We start from the raw sequence: 22,129 nt of genomic DNA, 5'->3' as shown, positions 1-22,129 counted from the left end.
CAATGATCTATCCTTTGATACAGTGGTGTTTCGTGGTTAAATTTTGTCTTTCAGGTATTTAACCTTTATTGGGCTTTTAAAAAAAAGGTTACTTCTCTCTGTCTTCTTATTGTACTTCATTAGTTCTGCCTGATGCAAAGTGGATTTGATTTTACGGCATAAATATACCCTTCTTCTTCTGTAAATAAATCACATAAGGATGGGAAGAAACCTTAAGAAATAACTTCTAATTTTTCATAAGCAGAATAAAGTCCATTAAAGACTTACTGTAACTTATGCCCTGTTCATTTGGATAATTGCATGCATAACTTCATGAGGTGGTTAATGCTTTAGCTTCATATGGATTTTTGCATTTTAACATTTTCTGCTATTTCTGTATATTCCCCGAAGAGTCTTCATCTGCCAAGTGCTGGATATGGTTTATCAGGTGTATTTACCAGTCATGTCTTTATTGTTGCTTGAAACTTTGATTTAAGCTGCTTGGCAGTCATGTATGGCTAAATATATGCAAACTCACAAAGCAAAAACATGTACTTTGTTCTTGTTCTCAACTCCATGTTCGTATCCAGGCTGTTGTCCTTCCTGCTTGGGAGTCTGATGCATCTGAAATTTACATGGAGAGGTCCTCAGGGAGGGGTTAGGCACCCTTTCACTGCTCACCTGTAGCAGTAGCAAATACAATTCCATTGCTTTTTGAAGGTCTGAGGAAAATTCAACAGAGATGTTTAACCTTGGATGAGCAAAGCATTCACTTGAAGAGTAGCTGTGAGATTGACAGCAAAGTCATATTTGAGGATGGAATAGAGGTTGCTTATGAAAGCAGTTCAAAAACTGCATCAGAAAATACAGATGTTTATGCAGTATCTAAATGTATAAAAGGTGGAGGTTTCTTAAACATTAAATCAGTTGCCATAAATATACATTTCTCAACATTTTCTTCTTGAAGTCTTCACAAATGCAAAATGGCATAATTACAATGCAAAAAAATTTACCATGGGGAAAAAACCCTACTGGTGTTTTTCTAAAGAGCCTTGAGTGATTTAAAATTGCTTTCTGCTTTACAAAAGAGATGCTCTTCCTTGTAGGGGAAAAAAAAGGAGTTGGACTATGAAGGCAAACATACTCACAAATTTTAAATTGTAAATTAAAATTTTAAATTAAATTAGCAGCCCAAAAGACTATTTTCTTTGAAAACATTTAGAGCTTTCTTGTCATGCTTTGGACATAGTAGTTATGGTGTGGTTAAACAAAGCAATATTAGCTGCAATAATTTTTGTACCAGTCATCTTAAATTTATTTATTTTCAGTGACTGAATTGTTGGAATCAATAAGTGAAATATGCATCCTTAGTTGTGACAAAACAGAATCAAAGTCTTAAAGGACTAAGGACAACTTAAAATACGTATTAGCAGTATAAGAGAAAAGAACAAATCCACAAAGGCTGGATTTAGTTAGAAATAATTATATGGTTAATTATGGTACAGGACCATCAAAGTAATTTCTTTAAAGAAAATTGCTTAGATAACATAGGTATTGATTTAAGAATATGCTGTATTTGGCAGTTTGCAAACTTAAACTATAAGTTCTGGAAAACTTGGTTATAATATAAGGTTGAATACTCTAGAGAGGGGTCCTGATTCTGCAGTGATGTTTTGAAGGAGCTGCATAGCTAAGTTAAATGACAGCTCTATTTTGTCTTTACAGGTAGGGAAAGGCATTTAGATGTGCATAATTGGGTTTACTGTTCCAGTAGTGCCCTAGAAGCACTTCTGAAAACAGTCATTAATAAAGATGACATGTTTGAATTTAGAATCTTGCATGCACTTAATGCAGAGGTGTCTGATTTTGTATATCCAGTAGCTATAAAGAAAGCTGGTACCATTATAGTCTTGATTGGTGCCATCATTCTAGGTGTCAACTTAATGATTCTTGTGCATGTGTGCTTGTTTTCTGTTGGTCTCTGCATTGCTTTTAATGAGGCTAGAACATTAAGTATTTTATTAGGTATTATACAGGTACTTTAGTTAGTTGGTTACTGCAGGTAAGCAGTCAGGAAAATAAGACTTCTCTAGCTTGATGGCCTTTCATGCTATTTTAATTCCATGCTGGACTCAAAAAATTAGTCTTTTGTTTGGGGGGGGCAGTCCCTCAGCACTTCTGATTATATAAATTTTTACATCTAATGATCACATATGAATGTGGAAAGTAATTTTTTCCCCCTGAATTAAAAGAACCACTGGTGAATCACCACAGCACTGAGTTATTACACCAAAGCACTGAAATGAAAAACAGTACTTTTGCAGCTGTTGACAAAATCACATATATTCTAATAAGAATCTATTTATTTTTTTAATATAGAAGTAATTTTAAAACCTGAGGTTGAGCTTATTTGTAGAAAGTTTTAGTGTCATTATGTTGTTATGCTATGGCTAACATATGCTATGTTATGTTATGAATTGTCTCTGTGAAACACAGCAGTCATACGATAATAACTGGCTGGTTAAGAACAGCCAATGGCTTACTTGTGACACAGAAACTGTCAGAGATTTCTATTGCATCCAGCCCTTCAATTAATGGTTTTATCCAAATTAGAATAATTGATTAGAAGTCACAGCTTGGTAAGACTCAGACATGAGATACATGATGAATAACAGTGACTGTATTTATCTTAGCGGAGCTCAGCAGTCAAGGCTGTTTGTATTTCAGTATTCCTGTAGCTCTGCTCCTGGAATATTTTGATGGTCTGCCAAGTCATGCAGCTGGACAAATACCATCACTTTGATTACTGTTGGGAATCTTTGAACACAGAGAACAAAACTTAGCTTAGATAAAGAACAGTGTGTTTTGTGTTCAATTTCCTGCTGTTCTGTGATAGCGGTTAGATTCTGGTAAGGACTAAAAATCATAACTTTTGTTACCTGAATCTGAATATGCTCCTGAATTAAGCATGTAATTTCTTTTGTCTTGCTTTATTTGTGATTTTTTTTTTAAGCAATATTATGCTTTTATTTCAAACAAGTGGCTAATTTTTCATACCTCATCCTTAACCTCCCTTTTTTTTTTAGCATTGATATTTTACAAGATGGACAATAATTGTGTGTCCCTTTGCTTGGCTAATTTAAAAGTAAAAATTTTCTCACCTTAAAAATATGAATAAAGTAATTCTTCTATCTTTTAAACAAATCTAGAGATGATGAATTAAGATTGTTTTCAGGAAATTTATTTGTGGTGGTTCTTCAGGTGTATGAGCAAGAGCAAAATCCTTTCAGTTACGATCTGGACAGTGGCAGTCATTTGGATTGCTCAGGCCAAAAAAAGAAGAATTGCAAATCTTCCAAAGGGTTCTGCACACCAAGGAGACCAGAATAGGAGTGTACCTATATTCAAATGATTTCTTGTGTTCATGGATACAGGCAGTATAGAAAGGATTGATTGATCTCTTACTGAGCATGATTTTGTATCTCACATTAAAATTCCAAGGGACCAAAACATTGAAAAAGAATTAGTTAATCTGTTGTCTCACTCACCTAATCATCTCCAGTGCAATAAAGCTAAGGCTAATTTCCATTTATTCCTTTCAGTTCCACGAGGTTATGTGGGGAATTCAGCTTTGTGCATTTCATACTTTGAAAACTATCTATTAATGGTTAAGTGTGGAAATGGTAGAGCTGTCATTATTCAGAAAGGGGTTGCATTTTGTCAGACTCAGAACCTGGAAAGATAAAATCTGCTGTAAATACATGCATAATTTGTGTCCTGCATGGAGATGTATTGCAGAAAAAATAAACTTAAGTTACAAGTGCATAATATTCAGTGACACTGCATAGTGCCATGGGAGGTCTTCAGCATTATTGTATTTTTTTTTCCATTATTTTCCAGTTTTATTCAGTCTAGTGCTACCCTTATTTGGAGTATTAGGCATTCAGTCTTGTAGGTTGATCTTCCTGTTTATTATGTTTCATGATTCAGAAATAACAGAATAACACATTTTAAATTACAATATGTTATAAACAACCAGATTAGAAATTGCTTCAGATGTTTACAATAAAATTGTTCTAAGTTGTTTTTTGTAATTAATTAGCCAAGTTTTGCACTGATTACCTCCATTGCCAAGTTCACTTGGGAAGAAACAGATTGCGAGATTTTAAACATACTTATGAAGGTTTCTTACACTTAATAGCATGCTGCACTAGTGCTGCATTTCCAGAATGTGGTCATGTTACTTACAAGGTATTTTGTTATTGTTTCAAACTAGAAGTAAATGCAGAGGCAATTTGTAGTTGGCACAGAGCATTTATTTCTGGTGTGCCTGAATTAGTTTTTGCTGTTTACAACACATCCTAGCATAGCACTTCAAGATGAGCCAGGTATTCTGGAGTGTCTGGGCATGGGTACATACAGGTTTCTGTGTTTTCACACTGTTTATTTGTATCTAGTATCTGCTGCTGATTTAGGGCTATTTCTCCTTATTTCATTGAATGTGGGGGTTTGTATCCAAATGCTATGTAGTTTTTGGGATGGTGCTAGTCTCAGAGGTATTCTGTAATAAAATCCCTTTAAAATAAAACTTTTAAAATTAAAGTTACAACTTGATGAAAATTAAAGTTACAACTTGAGGAAGATTTAACATGGAGAGAAGGCACTGTAATTGCTAACACTAAAATAGTATTAATGCATGTAAGGTGCACTGAAAATGCATGACTCTTTTCTAACCTTTATTGTTTAGCACTTGGGAATAATTTAGAAAAACATGGTCTTTTAAAAATATGTTTTATTAGCTTGTTCAGATATAACTTAAAAAGCTGTTTTTAAAGGCATGCATCCAGAGACATGCACACAATGAATTCCAAGTGTCAATGTTTCAGGGAATCTAAATTATTTTCAGAATTTCAGAAATTGAGAAGGGATAAGTGGAAGGAGAAAATGTTGGGCTGGTGCCAAGCGATAGCTCGTAACCCTCACAGACTTCCAAACAGCACAAGAACACCCGAGGTCTCAGGTGATGCTTCACATAACTCTACTTTGGTGAGTGAAAAATTGCATTTCGTGACAGTGGCATGCTCAGAACTTGAGAGGTGTTAAATTTATTTTTAAAATTGTACTGTTTGCCATTGCTTGCATTTCCTCCGTGTGCGAAACCCTTTGATATAACATCTGTTTGCTCTTTCAGTTTGCTTTTTTTTTTTGTCTCTTATGTAATGCATGGTTCATTCTGGCTTGCATGCTGTCTATAAACCAGTATTGGTGTTTTGTGAATGGTTAAGTCTTTAAGCAGGAGATGACCGAGTATGGGTCACTTATATTCTTTGTGATCCTAATCAGTGCAATGGCATTTGGTCTCTGATGAATACAGCTGGACATTATCTAAAGGCACCTCATTTACTCCTTGTTCCTGCCTGTAACAGGAACAAAGTATCATGTGTCTAAACTTGTGTCAGACAGCTGGATTTTAAAATTATCTTTATATATTAAACAGGCTGTTCCAAGAGATGGTTGAATTTCTGCATGTAAAGCTATTGATAGTAGATGTTCAGGCAATGTAAAGTTGACAGTTTACATGGTGGAGTTAAAATGTATCATGTGAAACTGAATAAAGTTACTCATTGATAAGAATTTTAATCCTGCAGTTTTTGTTCATTGAAATAAAGCCACTTACATCAGTAGACCTGGCCAGGTGAGTAAGAACTGGTATTTGTATGTAAAGGCTTCTAACTGCCCTGTCTCTAAGAGCAAAAATTGTCTACTTGTCTGCTTGTTTTAATTCAACTGACATTTTCAGACTACAGCAAGACTGAATATTTGAAACATATCCAGTTCAATATGCCTGCTCCAATTTCATTAATGAGTGGTAAATAGGCACTATATTTCCCTATCCTAAGAAACAGGAGTGATCAGGAAATACTGCCCTGCAGTTCTTGAAACACGGACAGGGTGACAGCTAAAAGGTGAATAATTGTTCCTAGCCACTGAAGAAATGTGGTACTCCAAATGAAGAGACAGTGGTCTGCTTGAAAGCTGTTGAAGTTCTGGTGAAATAAAACCCCTAATTAATGTGGCAAAATGATCATGTTCAGTGGTAAATGATATAGAATGTAAGTTTCCGCTATAGAAGAGAACGCAAAAAGACAGCCGTAAAAGCTGCAAAATTTATAGTTTTTTATATATATTGTAGAATATTGTTATAGCTCACTTTCCTCTAGAATATTTTACTTTCAGAGAAATAAAAGGAAATTAAAAATCAATGATTCTATGAAAAAAGATGCCAAGTATATTATCCCCACATATAATTACTATTGCTATTTTATTTTTAAATTTTATTTAATTGCTTTTACTATTTAGCTATTAATAGTAAGAGGAGTTAGCTATTATGGAATTGGGATATGTGGAAATTTGCATATTTTGATTTCTGCTTGACTGCTATTCAACATTTAATTTGTTTTGATATTCATGAGATAAGCATTCCAATCTACCAGATGGGATTTAGAAATGATGAACTGGATATACAGTTCAGAACTGCTGAATCCATTGACTTAGCATCTTTTAACCCTATTAATATTAAAACTTGTTCAAAAATAAGCTTGCATGTAGACTGAAGTGTGTGAGAAAGCCAGAAAAATAAATTACTGGGGACAATACTGTGTGTCTTTTAATATCATGATTGGCTGTAGAAGAATAATCTTCACAACAGGAAATAAAACAGTGATGTCTCTTGAGGCCTGCCAAGCTTTCCTTTTCATTTTCTTTGCTTCCCACTCTCTTAACCATGACTTTTTCTATCCCTCACGTATGAAGAAAATCATATTCAGTATAAGTTTTTGCTGGCAATGTCTTTCCAGCTTGCAGGATGTTGACTGAAAATCCTTTTTTCACTTGTGAACATTTTTAATCTGAAATTTTGTTTGAAATCAATTTTGATTTTGCTTAGTAGTCATTACCTTTTCAATACTGAAAAATTTTCTGGCTGGTCTTGAGTGAAGATACAGAGTTTAGCACTAGAAACTGAAAAATAATGAAACAGCAGAAAATAAAGAATATAGCAAATCGTTCTAAGTGTACAAAGCCACTTCCAATGAGCTATTGAAGCTCATTCTTTCTGAATTAAACTTCATTTTTCGGTGCATTGCAGCTCCTCTGTGGACCTGATTCCCTCAGTATGGGTTTATTTGGAGAGTTTTGTGCCCATGTGAGTCTGTGTTATGAAGACACAGCTCTTTGCTTCCTTATTCTGTAGGTGACAAGTCTGGGTTTGGAAGGAAGCAAAGTGGAATGTAGACTGCATCTTTTTTTGACCTCTGCCATATGCTTTTGTGTACGCTTCTGATGCAGCAGAATGTCTTTTTTATTTCAGAATTTCAGCTAAGGCATTGAAAAGTACTTTCCATTTAAAACTAAACCCCAAACTGGGCATTTCACAATGCTGCTTTTCCAAAGGAAAATGATCTGAAAATGGCAAGCAACTCTCATTAATTTTTTCACAGCATCCTATAATACCAGGATGGAAGGAATCTCAAGGATCATCTGGTCCAGCCTTCCTTGCATAAGCGCCATATAGACAAGATGGCACAGCACCCTGTCCTGCTCAGTCTTAAAAATATCCTGTGTTGGGGGATCCAGCACCTTTCCTTTGGGGATTATTTCAATGGCTCATTATTCTCATTGCAGAACATTTTCCTCTTGTGTCTAATCAGAGTGTGCCCAACTTGTACCCATTACTTGTATTTTGCTTCTAACTCCTTCTAAAAGGGAGTCTTCAGCTTCTTTGTAGCCACCCTTGAAATCCTGGAATGTGATGATAATGTATATCTCTCCTAAGCTTTCCTTTCTCAAGGCTGAACAAACCCAGTTCTCTCAGCCTTTCCTTGTGTGGCAGGCTTCCCAGTCCACTTTTATGGAAAGAAATATTTTTCTCTCTGTGAAAAACAGAAGGGAGCTTGCAGAGCGGGAAGCAGGTTATGATCATTAAGAAATTGCTTTTTTCATGAAGCAAGTAAATGGAACACTGCACAGCAGTGGAGAAAAAATACAGAAGAATTAAGCTTATGAAAACACTGGAATGTATTTAAAGAGTTTAATAAAAGAAGTTGCACCATTTCATTTTATTTGATGTTAAGATGTTATAGCTTCATCCAAAACAAATAAATTCTGAAATATTTTAGCAGAATTCAACTAAGGCATCTTGGAAACATTTTTCTGTTACTGTTGTCAACTTAATTATAATAATACTCCCAAGCTTTATCACCTTAGTCTACTTTATTTGAAGATTAAAACCTTGCATTCAGTTTTAGATGACACTCTAGCTTCTTGGTTCTGAAAACACCTTGAAAATTTTGAATCATTCTGTCATCAAAGGAGGCATAAGTTCTCAAAAAATACTGTTTAATATTGTAGGTATTGGATTTGGTGTGTTGTATTGATAGTTTCAGATTCACAGTGAGTAAATCTTTTTTTTTTATACTTAATTTCATATAGTCATTTAACTTGCTGTAGTAGAATATAAACCTGGAATTGACTTTGCTTCTCTGATAGCTAGAGATCATCTCTTTATCAAGCTGAATTTATTATCAGTTTGTTTCTGTATACATTGTTTCTAGACTTTGAAGACCCATCCTTTGTAATGTTCATCATATTTTGAGAGACCTGTAATACAACATTCCCTTTTTGTCATACTTTCCATGTCCCCATAAGTGTCTTAAATGTTCTTGCCTATTCCTGCTCCAGTTTGAGCAGGAATGACCAGTTATGCACAGTATTCCAGATTAAGCTTTCTGTTCCTAACAATTGTAACATTATTGCCTGTCCAGTAGCACATTTATCATACTGCATAGATTTAGCATCACTTTATTGATACTTTTTTGTAGCTATTATTTTAGTTTTGAGATGAAACCTCTAGACTATGTTGAATTATAATACATGAAAACTGTATAAATTAAAATTATTAATGTTCTTCTATCCTTTCTATTCACCAGGCAATATGCAAACTCATCTCTTTTTCATTTTTCCCTTTCTCTGATGTTTGTAGAATTGGGGAAAGAATAGTAATGTTTTTTCCTTTATTTGAAAAGAATCTAGATCTTGAAAACTCATAATTTTGTGCAATACTATTTTTTGTCTTCTGAAAAGATAATGGATATAATTGATAATAAGAAATTTAAAATTATTTCTTCGTTAATCACTCTGTGCTGACAGTATCTATTTATACTGTGATTATGTATATGTGGTGGGATCAAATGATTTTGATGCGAATACGTAAATGTGTATTAACATTGATTGAGCAATTTGCCTAGAAGCAGTTCCGTGTCCAGCTGTTTTTGCAGAGTGTCTAGTGTTTCTCCGGGTCCTAGTTCAAAATCTGAGCATTATTATAATTTATGTTCCCTCTTGTTATTTGCAGCCTCTTCTGCACAGGGCATGGGCTGGTCCTTAATTCAGTGCATCGTGTGAAACACATGGATTTAATGGCACAAGAGCATGTACTTAGTGCTGAATTGTAGCCATTAGTATAAACTGCTTTTCCCTGTTGTATTCCCAACCAGAATTATAGGTGAATATATATGTGGAACTATAGTCAGCTGAGTAACTAGGTAATTTGTTTTTCTATAGGCAAATGAAATTTAGAAGTCATGAAAAATAATCAAGCATCTGATTTAACCCTTAGGCAGGATTTCTTTTTATGCGAGCAAATGATGCCATCTGCTTCTCCAAGAGAAAGTAAAATGTGATTATGAATGATCTGTTTGATATAGGAAGATCCCATGTTGCCACATATGATTTTGACTAAGCAAGCTAATAGTAGACAATAGTCATTCTGAAATATAATTAAACAAACAAGGAAAAGTGGGTGGCTTTGGGGTTTTTTTGCTGTTCACCCTGACAGACAGCTCAGCCCCCCACAGCTGCCTTCTCACTTGATCAGTGGGATGGGGAAGAGAAGCAGAGGGAAAAGGTGAGAAAGATAAGAGGGTTGAGATAAAGACAGTTTAATAGGCAAAGTAAGGAATTTATCTATCCCCTGCTTCCCATGGGCAGTCAGATGTTCAGCCATCTCCAGGAAAGTCAGGCTCCATCATGTGTAATGGTTACTTGGGAAGAAAAATGCCACTCTGAATGTTTCTGCTTCCTCCTCCTCCTCCGTTCAGATTTATATGCTGAACATGACAGCACAGAACATGATTTATCCCTTTGGTCAGTTGGGATCAGCCCACCTGGCTATGTCCCCTCCCAACTCCTTGTGCAATCCCAGTCTCCTTGCTGGTGGGGTGGGGTAAGGAGCAGAAATGTTCTTGGATGTAAGCCTTGCTTAGCAAAAACTGAAACAACCCTGAGTTACTGACACTGTTTCCTGCAAAAACTGAGAACATAGCCCCATGTGAGCTGTGATGATGAAATTTAACTCTATTCCAGCCAGAACCAGTACAGGTTTTCCTCCAGTGATAATAAAGTGAGTATCTGGGATTTAACTGTAAGTTTTGCTAACTATGTGAGAGTTCTAATAGTGTAAGAAAGATTTATCACTAGATGTTCTTTAAAGGTCCCATCTAACCCTAACCATTCTTTATATCTGGGATCTTTATCTAAACACCCAAACTTAATTTTAGAATAAGAAAGAGTTCTTCATCTGAGTTTGAAGTGTTTGGCTGCCTGATTTTCATCAAGATAATGTAATTCCTTGAAAATCTTTGAAATAGGGTACATCTAAGTTTCCTTTTATACTGCAAGCCTTGAACTGTTAATCTGACAGGGAGTGATGGGATGTTTAAGATCTGTATTTTAATTTGTTATAAGAAAACCACGTAATTTAAAACTCAATAACTAGATGTGAGAAAAGAGTAATTATCTAAGAATATGGAGTTGTTTTCTTCTGAATTATCATCTTATTTCTATAACTATTAAGTAGATTTTAGGACTAAGACTCCAGAACCAGCTAGGAAATCCACAATACCATACCTAAAAAGGTCTCTATAAACTGATTTTAAAAAATATAGTAGTAACATTAATATAATAGCACAACAATGTGTACATGTGAGTAAAACTATGGAAGAGAGATTATGCAGAGAAATCTAATTTTAAAAGGTGTAGAATTGTTCACCAGTATAATAAATTATATGATTTCCCTAAGTATCTGTTCATGGTAAAGTTAAGAAAACTGCTCCTTGCACTGTGGGTGTTCCACATCCTTCTGCACAGTGCAGCATGCTGCCCAGCAGGGCAATTGTTTTAACAATTTATTTTAACAATGTATTGCTTTACAATTTCCAGGATCAGCCTAAGCTGGCAGTGGCCTCAGAAGCCATGCCACCCCAGGCCAATCTTGTTGATTTTCCTTATATTTAAAGCCAATTAGCAGTTGTAACCTTGGTTACCGTCACCTTCTACCTTCTCACCATGAATGTGGTAGTGAGGATGTTAAGTTGTTAAGAGCTCATTTGTGCTCCTTTTCTATGCATTCATAAACAATTAGAGCAGGGTAGATGTAGGCAGAAGCTTTTGGGTAAGTCTCCACCAGTGTCACTTCATTATTTATGACTGACAAAGATATGGTCAAGTTTTTATGTATTTGACCAATGATTTCAGTTAGACTTCCCCTATGGCAGGCTTAAAATGACAATCCTCACTTCAAGAATTTTCATTTTGCCTTCTCTAACCAAAAACAGAGGCTACATAGAAAATTAATAGTATTTTGAATTTGTATGCACAAAAATAACTTTAGTATTGGGGGAAAAAAGAAAAGCTTATCTGAATGCTGGATTCAATAAGGCAGTAAGGTTGTAATATTGTCATTATCCTTATTAATATTATTGTTATTATACTGCTATGTTTTATTTGGCTTTATAACTGAAATTATATTTCAGGTTTTTTAGCTGTTAGGTTTCTGCATTTATCATCAGTGAAATTAGCAATAGAATATTTTTCTCTAGATAAAACTACTATAAAAAGACATTGACATAAAATGTATTAAATGTCTGTGTAACTGTTTGAATAGGTTGTATTCAGCTCTTTATTTTCCCCAGAATATTTCATGCATCTAGTGTCTCACAGCAACATGTGCTCACAAAATTGCTTCAAATCTATTTCATGTAAATTATTCATAATTTGTTTCCTTTTTGTATAATTGAAGCTGTCATTAATATTTCACTTAGGGAAAAGGAGCATCATTTTAATGTAGAATTTAACACCTATTAATTTTTTAGCTTTGAGGATGAGAGCTATGTCTGACTACATTAGACTGTTTCCCATAACTTTTGACTGAAAGTCCAATAAATTATTTATCTAGAAGTTTTTCATATGTTCATAAAAATCTTATATTTCAAGTATGTAAAACTTCAGGTTATGTGGTGTAGCATTACAGATACTGAAACAAGAGGGAATTGCCAGATCATCATTTAGTTTCTGTCTGGCAATTGAGTTCTTGAAAATGAGAAAATCAGACAGGGCCAAGTAATTAACCTAAGTTTCTTATAAGGTGAAATTGAGTTATTCTCATTCTAGCTCAGTGAAGCCTTCAGTCCCATCATTAAGTGAACACACACCATAGTGGGGAAATCAAGATGATAGGAAGCATCAGAGTTATTGCCATTATTTCCAGAGTAATACCAGCAAGGAAAGCTATGAAAGCATATCATGTTAGGAAAAAAAAAGGAAAAAAGGTGGTGGTGGAAGATGATAATGCACTTTATCTTGTTAAAAATCTCAAGGTAACACTTTAATTTAAGTGCAAGTTTATTTATACTCCCATTCCTCAGGTTCCCTAGTATTTTTATGACATTTTGCTGTCCCATACCACTTGAATTACAAGATCCAGCAACAGCTTAAGGATAATCTCTCTACTGTGCTGACTACTGCAGTTTGTGTAACTCAGTGCTGTAAACAGAAATATGTATGCATAATTTGTTTAAATAGTCTATACTGATACCATTTGCAGGCTTGCAAGTATGTGAATATGTGCGTGTAAGTTTGTGTAGTGTGTAAATATATGTGTGTGTGTGTATTTCAACCCTGCTAGTTTAAATTTTACCTAATCATTTAAGTTTCTGCAAAAGGATTCATTCTCACTCTGAAGTGGTTTGCAAAGTAATGATTGCTGCAAAATATATTCTTAAGAGGAAAATAGGGTTGTACGTGCACACCTAGAAGCCATTTCCTGCATTCATACCAGTACGTAAGTGTTGCTACAGACAGGGGTGAAAGAAGAAAGTTGCACAGCTACAGGGAGCTGTGCATCTCCATATATGCATCCCTGATGTATTCTGCTTTGCTCTCCTCAGTAAAAGTCTTCCCAACACTGAATTGGTTGGGTGTTGGTTTTGTGTCCTAGAGGCTGCACATCTCTGCAGCTGTGCTCCCACTGCACTGCTGTGCTAGAGCCTCGTGGATCCATGTCAGCACACATTCAGCAGCACTGTGCTCCAGCCAGGCTGGGGGCTGGCTTTCCTGCAGATGATGAGCCTGCACATGTCAGGGCTGTCATGTGAGCACCTAGCCTGGCTAGGGACAGCCTGAGTCCTCATGGCAGCTCTCTGTCCTTCTTCCTTTTATCGCATAGAGGCGTCTGTAGCATAGAAGATAAGGTAGGGCCTCTTGAAATCTGCAACATGTGCGATTTCCCTTTCTTTGTGACTTTGATGGAGATATGAGGTGGAATAGGGTCTGGGGAGATATCATACCTTCAAATTAAATATAACCTTTATAAGCAGATTCTTCCAAAAATATGGTCTGGGAAGTCTCTGAAATCGAATGTCCCTGTTTTGTATTGTCAGTGTCACTGAACACTTGCCACTGCCGCTGGAATTGTGGTATTCCCTTTAAACAAAAAACGGCAACAGAAAGTGCAGGAGAGGAAAGGAATCATGATTATTGTGTAGGTTAAAGCACTAGCTTATGTGTAACTTCCATGTAACTTTGTGAAAGTAATTTCTACTATATTATTTCAGCCTCATTAATATGAACTAATGAACACTTGAGATGAAATTTAACTTAAAATAGTAAGGTGCTTCAATCCTCTAGAGACAAAGGGGTTAGACTTATCCTGGTTGATAGTGGAAGGATTTAATAACTTTGGATAATTAATACAAGGAAGGAGGAGAAAATATAGCAAAGACCTAGTTTTTTCCTCAGGATGAATCAACAGACAGGCTGCAGTTTAGTGTTTGATCCACAGGAGATGGAGATAACTGGATGAACCAGGCACCCTGCTGCAATTTCAGAGGTGTTCAAATATTTGTCTTAGAAATGCCAGTCCTATCAATTTCATTAACATGGGTATGTGGTCAGAGATGGCTGTATGTGGATGCTGACCATAATCACTTGTGTTGACTCTGCTGACTGAGAAAAAACTGCTTGTGACCTTGTTAGGCTAATTACCTCTGGGGTTAATCTGTTATTCCCTCCCCTTGGCCCTTGCATAAAGTATGAGATGGGAGTAATAGGATAAGGTTAAGAAGGGGAAATTTAAACTGAAGGTGAAGACCATAATCTTGGCAATAACATGACTTAGGCTGCTGTGTGATTTTATGTTGGGGGTTACATAAATCCCATGTCTGTGGTACTTGAAATTTGGAATGGAATGGAAATGGAAATATTTGCTATGATTTTTTTTTTAGCTTTTTTTCTGTCTCTGATTTTCTGTCCATGTAGGTTCCTTTTCTAAAGGAAATATTTTCCTCTTTCTAAAGGAAATATTTGCTAGGATACTAAACAGGAGTCCTGAAAAGACTGTTTTGTTTGTTTTAAGATTAGGATTCTAAACTGTGTATGAAAAAAACACATTAAAATGTCTTTTTTGAAAAGGTAGTTGGCTATAAAATATTTGAATTGAAAATGACAGATTATGTCATTTTTCTATGAACTACTATTCCTTCCACAGAAATTTGGTAGCTTGTAGAAATTTTGCCTCCCTTTCTTTCCCATGTTAAAGAAAGGAAAAAAATCAAAAATCTGAAGGAAAAAATACTGAGAAAAAAATAAAATTGAAGGACATAGAAGATTATATTAATTCCGTGCAATCCCATTTTACTCTTCCTAGATATTATTTGTCTCCTTACATTGTCTTAAGTCCCAGAGAAGAATCTGTTGTAGGGCTATCTCTACTGTCAGTCCATAATTGGCATTTTTAGTATAGCCATTGGAGTAAATATGTAACAGAAATATGTAAATAAAGGGGAAAGGTGTATTGTGGGATAAAAAGTTGTTGTAGATAAAGCTCTTTTGCTGTACAGGCCATTAATTTGAACTTGTGTTCTTCTTAGACAAAGAACCTCCCAAACAAGCAAACAAAAGGAAAACCCCCAAAACCAAGATATCTGCAGGCTTGTTACCTTTTGTAGTTCATAGAGAAGCTCTTGAGTACAGGCTCTGGCTTTAGTAAATTTGAAGGCAGGCAGAATAAACTTAGGTGTAGTGAAATTTATGGTAATGAGGTCATTGAGCAGAGGTGCATTGATGCTGCTCCATCTAATTACTAACTCAGTAGAGGAAGACAACAGCAGCAGTGCAGGTGCTTCTGAGAGCTCTGTCAGTAGTGGGGTGCAACAAAACTGTATCTATATTATATATATTATATTTTACCTATTTGATGCTGAAATAATTGAATTAATTTTTGTATTATGGAAACTTGTGTTTATTGAATTGTGTTTGATGTTTGTTTTCTCTGGGTAATAATATTCCAGAATGTGTTAATTGCTTCATGTAATCTTGGTAATCTATAAATACTAATGCTTATGAAATGTTAATAACAACTGATAAAAACAAAATGCAGAAAAATGAGCTATTCAGTTAATCAATTTAAATTATAATTGCATGAATAATTGCTAAATTGTCAAAACATCAGTTAATGTGCATTGAACTACAGTAGTATGGGATAGGTTGAGTATTTTATGTAGACTAAGTAAGATTTCCCTTCAGTTTTGTTGTTGTTGTGGGTTAAGGCCATTTTGTTTAGAACTGGGATTATGAAATGCTGAAGGTCTCATCTTGTGAATAGCCAGTTCAAGACACTCATGGGATTTTTGAAGAAATGCTGATGTCCCAGTACCATAAATGCCTAATGGTGCTCCCTCTCTGAAAATCCTGGTCTGTAATCAAAAGGGGTGTTTTCAAATGGGTAAAGATAACTTTTGGGTTTAAGTCATTATTTTGGGATTTCAGTAAAAATGGTTGTCCTTTCAGGGAACCAGTAGAAGTTATATATTTAGAATGTGTGAATATCTCAGAGTTGATGTTACTGATATCAAGGTCCTACAGTGAATTTTTTTTAAATAATGGGAGGGTGAATCAGATAGGATTTAAAAAAACATTATTATTTAAAGGAGAGAGAAAATGGAATGAGGAAGATAATAGAGGAAAAAAAGGGAAAAAAGTGAATACTGTATTGTGAATACTGTATTGTAAATACTGACAGATGTCAACTCCACTTTGATAAGTATCTTGTACCATTCTGACTTCATTTGTTCTCTTTTGAAAGTTTGTTTTCTTCCAAATGCTTTATCTCACCCTATTCATAGTTCACCTTGGCTCCTGTAGTAAGCAATATCAATTAGCTGAATATTCACTGTGTTGACACTTCCAGCTAAATGCAGTTTTCGTGTTCTATGGGTGCCTACACTTTTGGCATGCAAGTATGTTTAAAATACAGTGTAAAAGTTTTTTTGAGATATTTATCACTAATCTGTTGTTTTTGAAGGTCTGTTCTAAGCAAACCAAAGTTTTTATTTGCACCATCATTGACAGGAATCACGAACAGTCATCTTGCTCTACTTTAGTCATTGTAACATTCATTTTTCTTGCTTGAATCTTGTATGTTGATCATGTTTCTTTCTCAAAAGAGACTTAGAGAACATACAGGATGACATAAATAAAGTAAATGTGCATTTTGGAAATCTTTTTCCCATGGATGCAAAAAGTGATTAAATTATTAATAAATATAAGAATTCTGCAAAGTAGAACATTAAAACTTTCTTTAAATGCCGTAAGTGGCCTAAAAGTTTTTTGTTTAACATAGACAACAAGTTTTCAAGTAATACATCTTCATTTATAGGGTTGAATCAAGAAATTTTAACTACAGTATCATCCATGAAAGCATGGTCTCTTCTTTTTTAAAAGAAAAAAAATTTCATCTTTTTACATGAGTTTTCTTAGTGAGGTCAGGTATGAAAGATTTTTCAACTCAGTGTTCAGAGTTTGAAGAACCATTTGCAAAGAGATAGGCTTTTGACAGTGTGGGATGGTCAGTCAGTGCCTGACATGGAAAATGCACTGCTCATCAGATGCATAAGGTATGCAATTTCTGTAGCAATTTTGCATATTTATTTTCAATTCAAAGTGGTTGGTAAAGCAATTGGTTTCTTGCAGGTAAAAAATAAATAACTGAAAGCAACTTAGTTTTGTTACATGAGAAAATTCTACAAGGTTTGGCTATCTATGTGTTTATTTTTGGGAGGCAATTAACCACATGCAGGCCAGTCAGAATGGGGTCTGTGCATACCTGTGCATTCTTGCATTCCAGAGTGACCAGCAAATTGTCTGCATTAAAATGTGGTGTGGAGTCCAGCATGTGCTTTAATTAAACAACAGTAAAAAAAAATCACTACAAGGAAAGAGCCTCTTTCATTTTTTGAATCTTGTATTTTTTGTCATCCAGAGATCATAGCATTAGGAATTTTGTTTCTAGGGGCCATTGTCTGGAGGTTTTGTGTTCTATTTTACTTTTTTTTTTTAATTACATGGTGCAGGTAAACTCTTCCTTTATCAAAATATATATAAAGGTGGACGAATATCTGAGAATTTTGTTTTCTGTTAGCTCATAGGGGATCAGACCAAGTCCACTTTTTCACATTTGAAATGGTGTAGTGGGTTGGATGAGACCTGACCTGTATGTTCTATATTGAGAGGTTGAATTTTTCTGATTATAAGTTTTTATTTTGCTTTAATACAGATTGCCACCTGCAGAGAAATAAGGTAAAAAGCATTCTGAAATGCTTGCAGACTTGCAGCAATAACTCTCTGGTAAAGTAAATATAATTTTTAACTTAAACTGTTAGAACTTCTCTTAAAAACCTAATGTATTTACTTGAATTAAATGAGGCAATGCACTTTTGAGTATTTTTATACATTATTTTATTAGATTCAGTTTAAAGGCAAAGATAAATGGAGTAGACTCCATGGGATAAACTCTACTGTGGCTGTGTGTATAATAATAAGCAAAATATATTTATTTTAGGTCATTTATTTTAAGTCATTATTACTACAAACAAAGCAAGACAGTTCTCCAATGCAGCTTAGTAGCTTCTGGTTTTCACTGCAGGTGGTAGAGTGTCTACTTTGATTCACAGTATTTTATTTTTTTTCCAAATAACTCAAACACATTACCTACAAAATAACATCTGTGTTATCACAGAATTGTCAGTGGTGGTGTAGACAACTCTGTTCAGACAAGCTGAGCACTTCTTTAGGGCTTTCTGCAAACTACCACAATCTCAGGTTTAGTGTTTAGACCCCTTGAAATCTGAAAAATGATATAAACAAAAACATGACATAAGAAAATCAACAATCAGTAACTTGTGGCACACATGAATGATGTAAATTTTTGCAGTTTCTGTTTTAGTTATTTCCTAAACCTCCCATTTGCCTTGAACTGATTGCAGACACCAAGAAAGGTAATTGCTTCAAGATTTATTGGCTGAGTTTACATTATTCCATTAGCCACCTCAGGCTGCTTCAAGGACATTACTACTGCTAGTATTACTGTTGTTATTGCTATTGTAATTATTTACACAAATACAAGAAAATCAGAAATCAAAACAAGAAATCGGAACATTTGCAGTATTTTTTCAATAATATAAAATTTATAAATACTTTGGGAAAGGATGAATATTTCCATATCAGACATGAGAATGAAATTACTGCTAAGTTTTCTGTGCCATGAGAAAGAATGAGGAGAGAAAATACATTTTCCTGTTTTTTTTCCAAATGGGTTGTGCGAGGAGAATTATATATGTGATACTGAAAACCAGGGGGTTTACATGTTCACTCCTTTCCCCTTCAGACCCAATATTAAATGAAGCCCAAGACTCAGGACTAAGAAATGACTGCTTTTAAATACATTATTTAGAAAGCAGAGAGTGAAAATTTAATGTATTCCCATGCATTTGACCTGTAGGTTATCTTTAAAACAATATTAAAAAATTAGATTCAGCAGGATGTCTGTGAATAACATGTCTGCTCAAGAAAGCTTATTAGTTTTCTCTAATAGCCTTTCAGTCACTGCCTCTGGATTTGGATGTCCTGAGATTGTTATATTAATGGAAACAGTGTAGTTGAAACTGCTTTATAATCCTCACTAGAACCTATGCCATCAAGAGGTATCTGTGATGAAACTTTCCACAATCATGAAGCTGTTTTTGACATTCATGCAAATGCTTTTTTCTTGGAAACATATATTTTTGTATTGAGTTCTGTTAAGCTCACCTTTTGAACAAAACCATGACTTTTGCTTTGTGTTGTAAGAAGTAAATTTATTGTTAATAGAAGTTGAGTCATTGTTGAGTTCCTTTGCTTAGGTAAGTTTTTAAAAAATTTAGTTGAAGTCGAGGTTTAAGATTTCAGAATTGTGTTCTAAGCTCTTCTTTGAAATAGTAAAAAATAAAACCTTTCAAACACTTCAAACTTGAAAATCACATTCAGAATATTCTACATTGCCCTTCCTGATTTCCCATTGTTCCCCATCCCATCATTTCCCACCCAGGCTCAGCTGTGCACATCTGTCTTCCCCAGATCTGAAGGTCTTTTCTATTAGGAGGGAATTATTGTAGCATTTGGTTTTCAAATTTCAAAGCCTCAGCAAAGGACAGCACAGATATCTTTGTGGGAAGAGGGGAAGGTTTTGAACACCATTTTCTACTATTTTACCTTTCATTTTATCGACTGTGTATAATTTTTCAATAAATTTAAAGTCAAAGCTTAAATACTAAACATTAGAAATATTTTTGTTCCGATTTAAAAAAATCTTGTCTAATTTTCAGATTAGAATAGATTTGGGCAAAACCAGTTTCATGCCTGAAAATCCACTGTAGAAGGTTCAGTAATGAAAGATACATGACTGATTTTGATAGAGCACCCAACTCTTTCTACCTGAGTATTCCTCTTGGTTGCAAGATGGTAATCATATTAATACTTGGTGAGCTGAGATGAGAAATCTAACCAAGTGATCATTTTAGTGCTGTAGAAGGGCACCTTTTTCAATGGATAAGCTATGCAAACATGTTCGTAACAATACTCCTTAGCCATGTGTTGTTTAAAGTGTGTCTCTAAAATATAAATCTGCATGTGAACTGAGGGATGAGAAAAGCTAAATGTACTTGGACTTGCTGGTGGAAGTACTTTAATTTTTTTTTTTTTAATTCCTTTTCTCTATTCCATTTGTCTCACTCCATGCAGTAGCAATGAGCACATTAACAAAGGAAATTAACTTTTCATACTGCCATGAGCTGTGATCTTGTCAGATCTTGTGGGATAAGCCAACCTGGGCCTAATCAGTATTTTAGAGATCTGCAAGGAGGAAAAAATGTAGGTCTGCAAAACAGATTGCTCCTCTGTTGTTCAAATTTATTTTCTTTTTCCCCAGGAAATTTTATTCTTGTGTAGTTTTTAATTTATCTTTTTCAGGTGCCTTGTTTTGAAAATGCAAATCATGAGACTTCGCCATTTATCACTCAATTCCTGGACAGCAATGACATTAGCTCTTGTTATACTGAGTAGTTAATGGAGCTTTCAAATAAACACATCAGAGTATAAAATATGAAGTAGCATACAAATATGTTTGTAATTCATATTAAGTTTACTTCTTGCTATAGCTACAAGCATAATATTTTCATATGAGGCTGAGTATGATACAAAATAAGGCATACATTGTATTTTGATATTAAAAGATGCTTCAAAATATGGCAGAAGTTGATATTATTCACTGTGATCCTAAAAGTGAAATATTGTGCTGCTATTGGAATTGTTGTGTATTGTTCTGTTTTGTCCAAGTGTTGAACAGTGAGAAAGCAATAATGAAATTCAAATGTGAGCACTTAGATCTCACTCCATCCAAAAAAGATGGACATAAAAATAGTCATGTCTCCTTCAAAAGCAACTGATGTCTTTAGAAGACTACAAATGTCAACATTTCTGTGATGTGCTTCCCAAAACTTAAGAGGGGATAACACAGGGCATTTAACAGCCCATGATAAAAGTATTTACTTTCATTAATTTCATCAGTTGCATTCCTTTAATATCTATAGAACATTAAATTTTAAAATTGACCAATTTCTCTGGCAGAATTCCAGATTTAATTACTGGATTGTGTGAAGAACTGCTGCTTGTTATTGTTAATGAAATCCCTGGGCTCCTACTGAGATGCATATTGAAATAAATTATCAAATCTTTCATGGATTTAGAAAGAGTGCCCTTTATGCCTCTTTCATAGGCCATATTAAAAAAATTGCAAGAGTCCCTGAGGCTTGGCATGTCTTTGCTGTTTCTGTACAATTTTGAGACTGTGTAATTTTCTCAAAGGAAAAAATCATTGTCACTTAATGATACTATCTCCAAAATTATGCATTCCACCCCTTTGACAGTCAAAATTAAAGAAATTAAACTCAGAGTCTTTGAAACACCTGGGTTTTTTTTTTTTTTTTTTAAATGTGAAATACCTTCAAAACAATTTCAAGCAGAATGCTGCTCCTAATTTCATGTTTCCCTGCAGCAGATTCCCAAATAACCAGAGCAGGAGGAAATCTGTCAGCAGATTCATTGGTGCTGAAATTCCATATGAATGAAAGAGTAGGAGGTGACATGAACTGCTCCCCTTCAGCAGATCCCACTGTTGGCTGCAGCCTTGGTGCTGTGCCTGGTCACTTCAGGAATGAGAGGCCAGGATATTAATGAATAATCAGATTGCTCATCTGGGATTCCCACCCAGATGTGTGTGTTTGGCCTTCACAGAGGTTGTGCTTGTGTCACTTCCACCATTCTTTGCAAGGGGGAAGAGAACAGCAGCTTTTCCTGGCCTGCTGACTTGATGGTTGAGGGATTTGAGGAAGGAGGTGGAAGTTCAGTGTAAATAAAAACTGCTGACTTTTTTTTCCCCTCCCTT

At 34.9% G+C, this 22,129-nt stretch overlaps 1 protein-coding gene across 7 annotated transcripts in view; it reads left to right on the top strand.

Annotated features, from left to right (window-relative positions):
• MARCHF1 (membrane associated ring-CH-type finger 1) overlaps positions 1 to 22,129 on the top strand; it is a 226,004-nt gene that overhangs the window by 133,034 nt on the left and 70,841 nt on the right. For all 7 annotated transcript variants that reach the window (XM_071431997.1, XM_071431996.1, XM_071432003.1 and 4 more), the window contains one exon: positions 4,886 to 5,025. In XM_071431997.1, coding sequence (XP_071288098.1) covers positions 4,924 to 5,025 — 102 coding nt within the window. In that variant the 5' untranslated portion in view covers positions 4,886 to 4,923. The remainder of the gene's footprint in view (positions 1 to 4,885; positions 5,026 to 22,129) is intronic.

The sequence above is a fragment of the Agelaius tricolor genome, unplaced genomic scaffold, assembly GCF_023055355.1.
Source record: "Agelaius tricolor isolate 1412-34295 unplaced genomic scaffold, bAgeTri1.0.p SCAF_8, whole genome shotgun sequence".
Classification (NCBI taxonomy): domain Eukaryota; kingdom Metazoa; phylum Chordata; class Aves; order Passeriformes; family Icteridae; genus Agelaius; species Agelaius tricolor.
The sequence above is the reverse complement of the archived record's forward strand: the minus strand, read 5'-3'. Positions and strand labels throughout refer to the sequence as shown.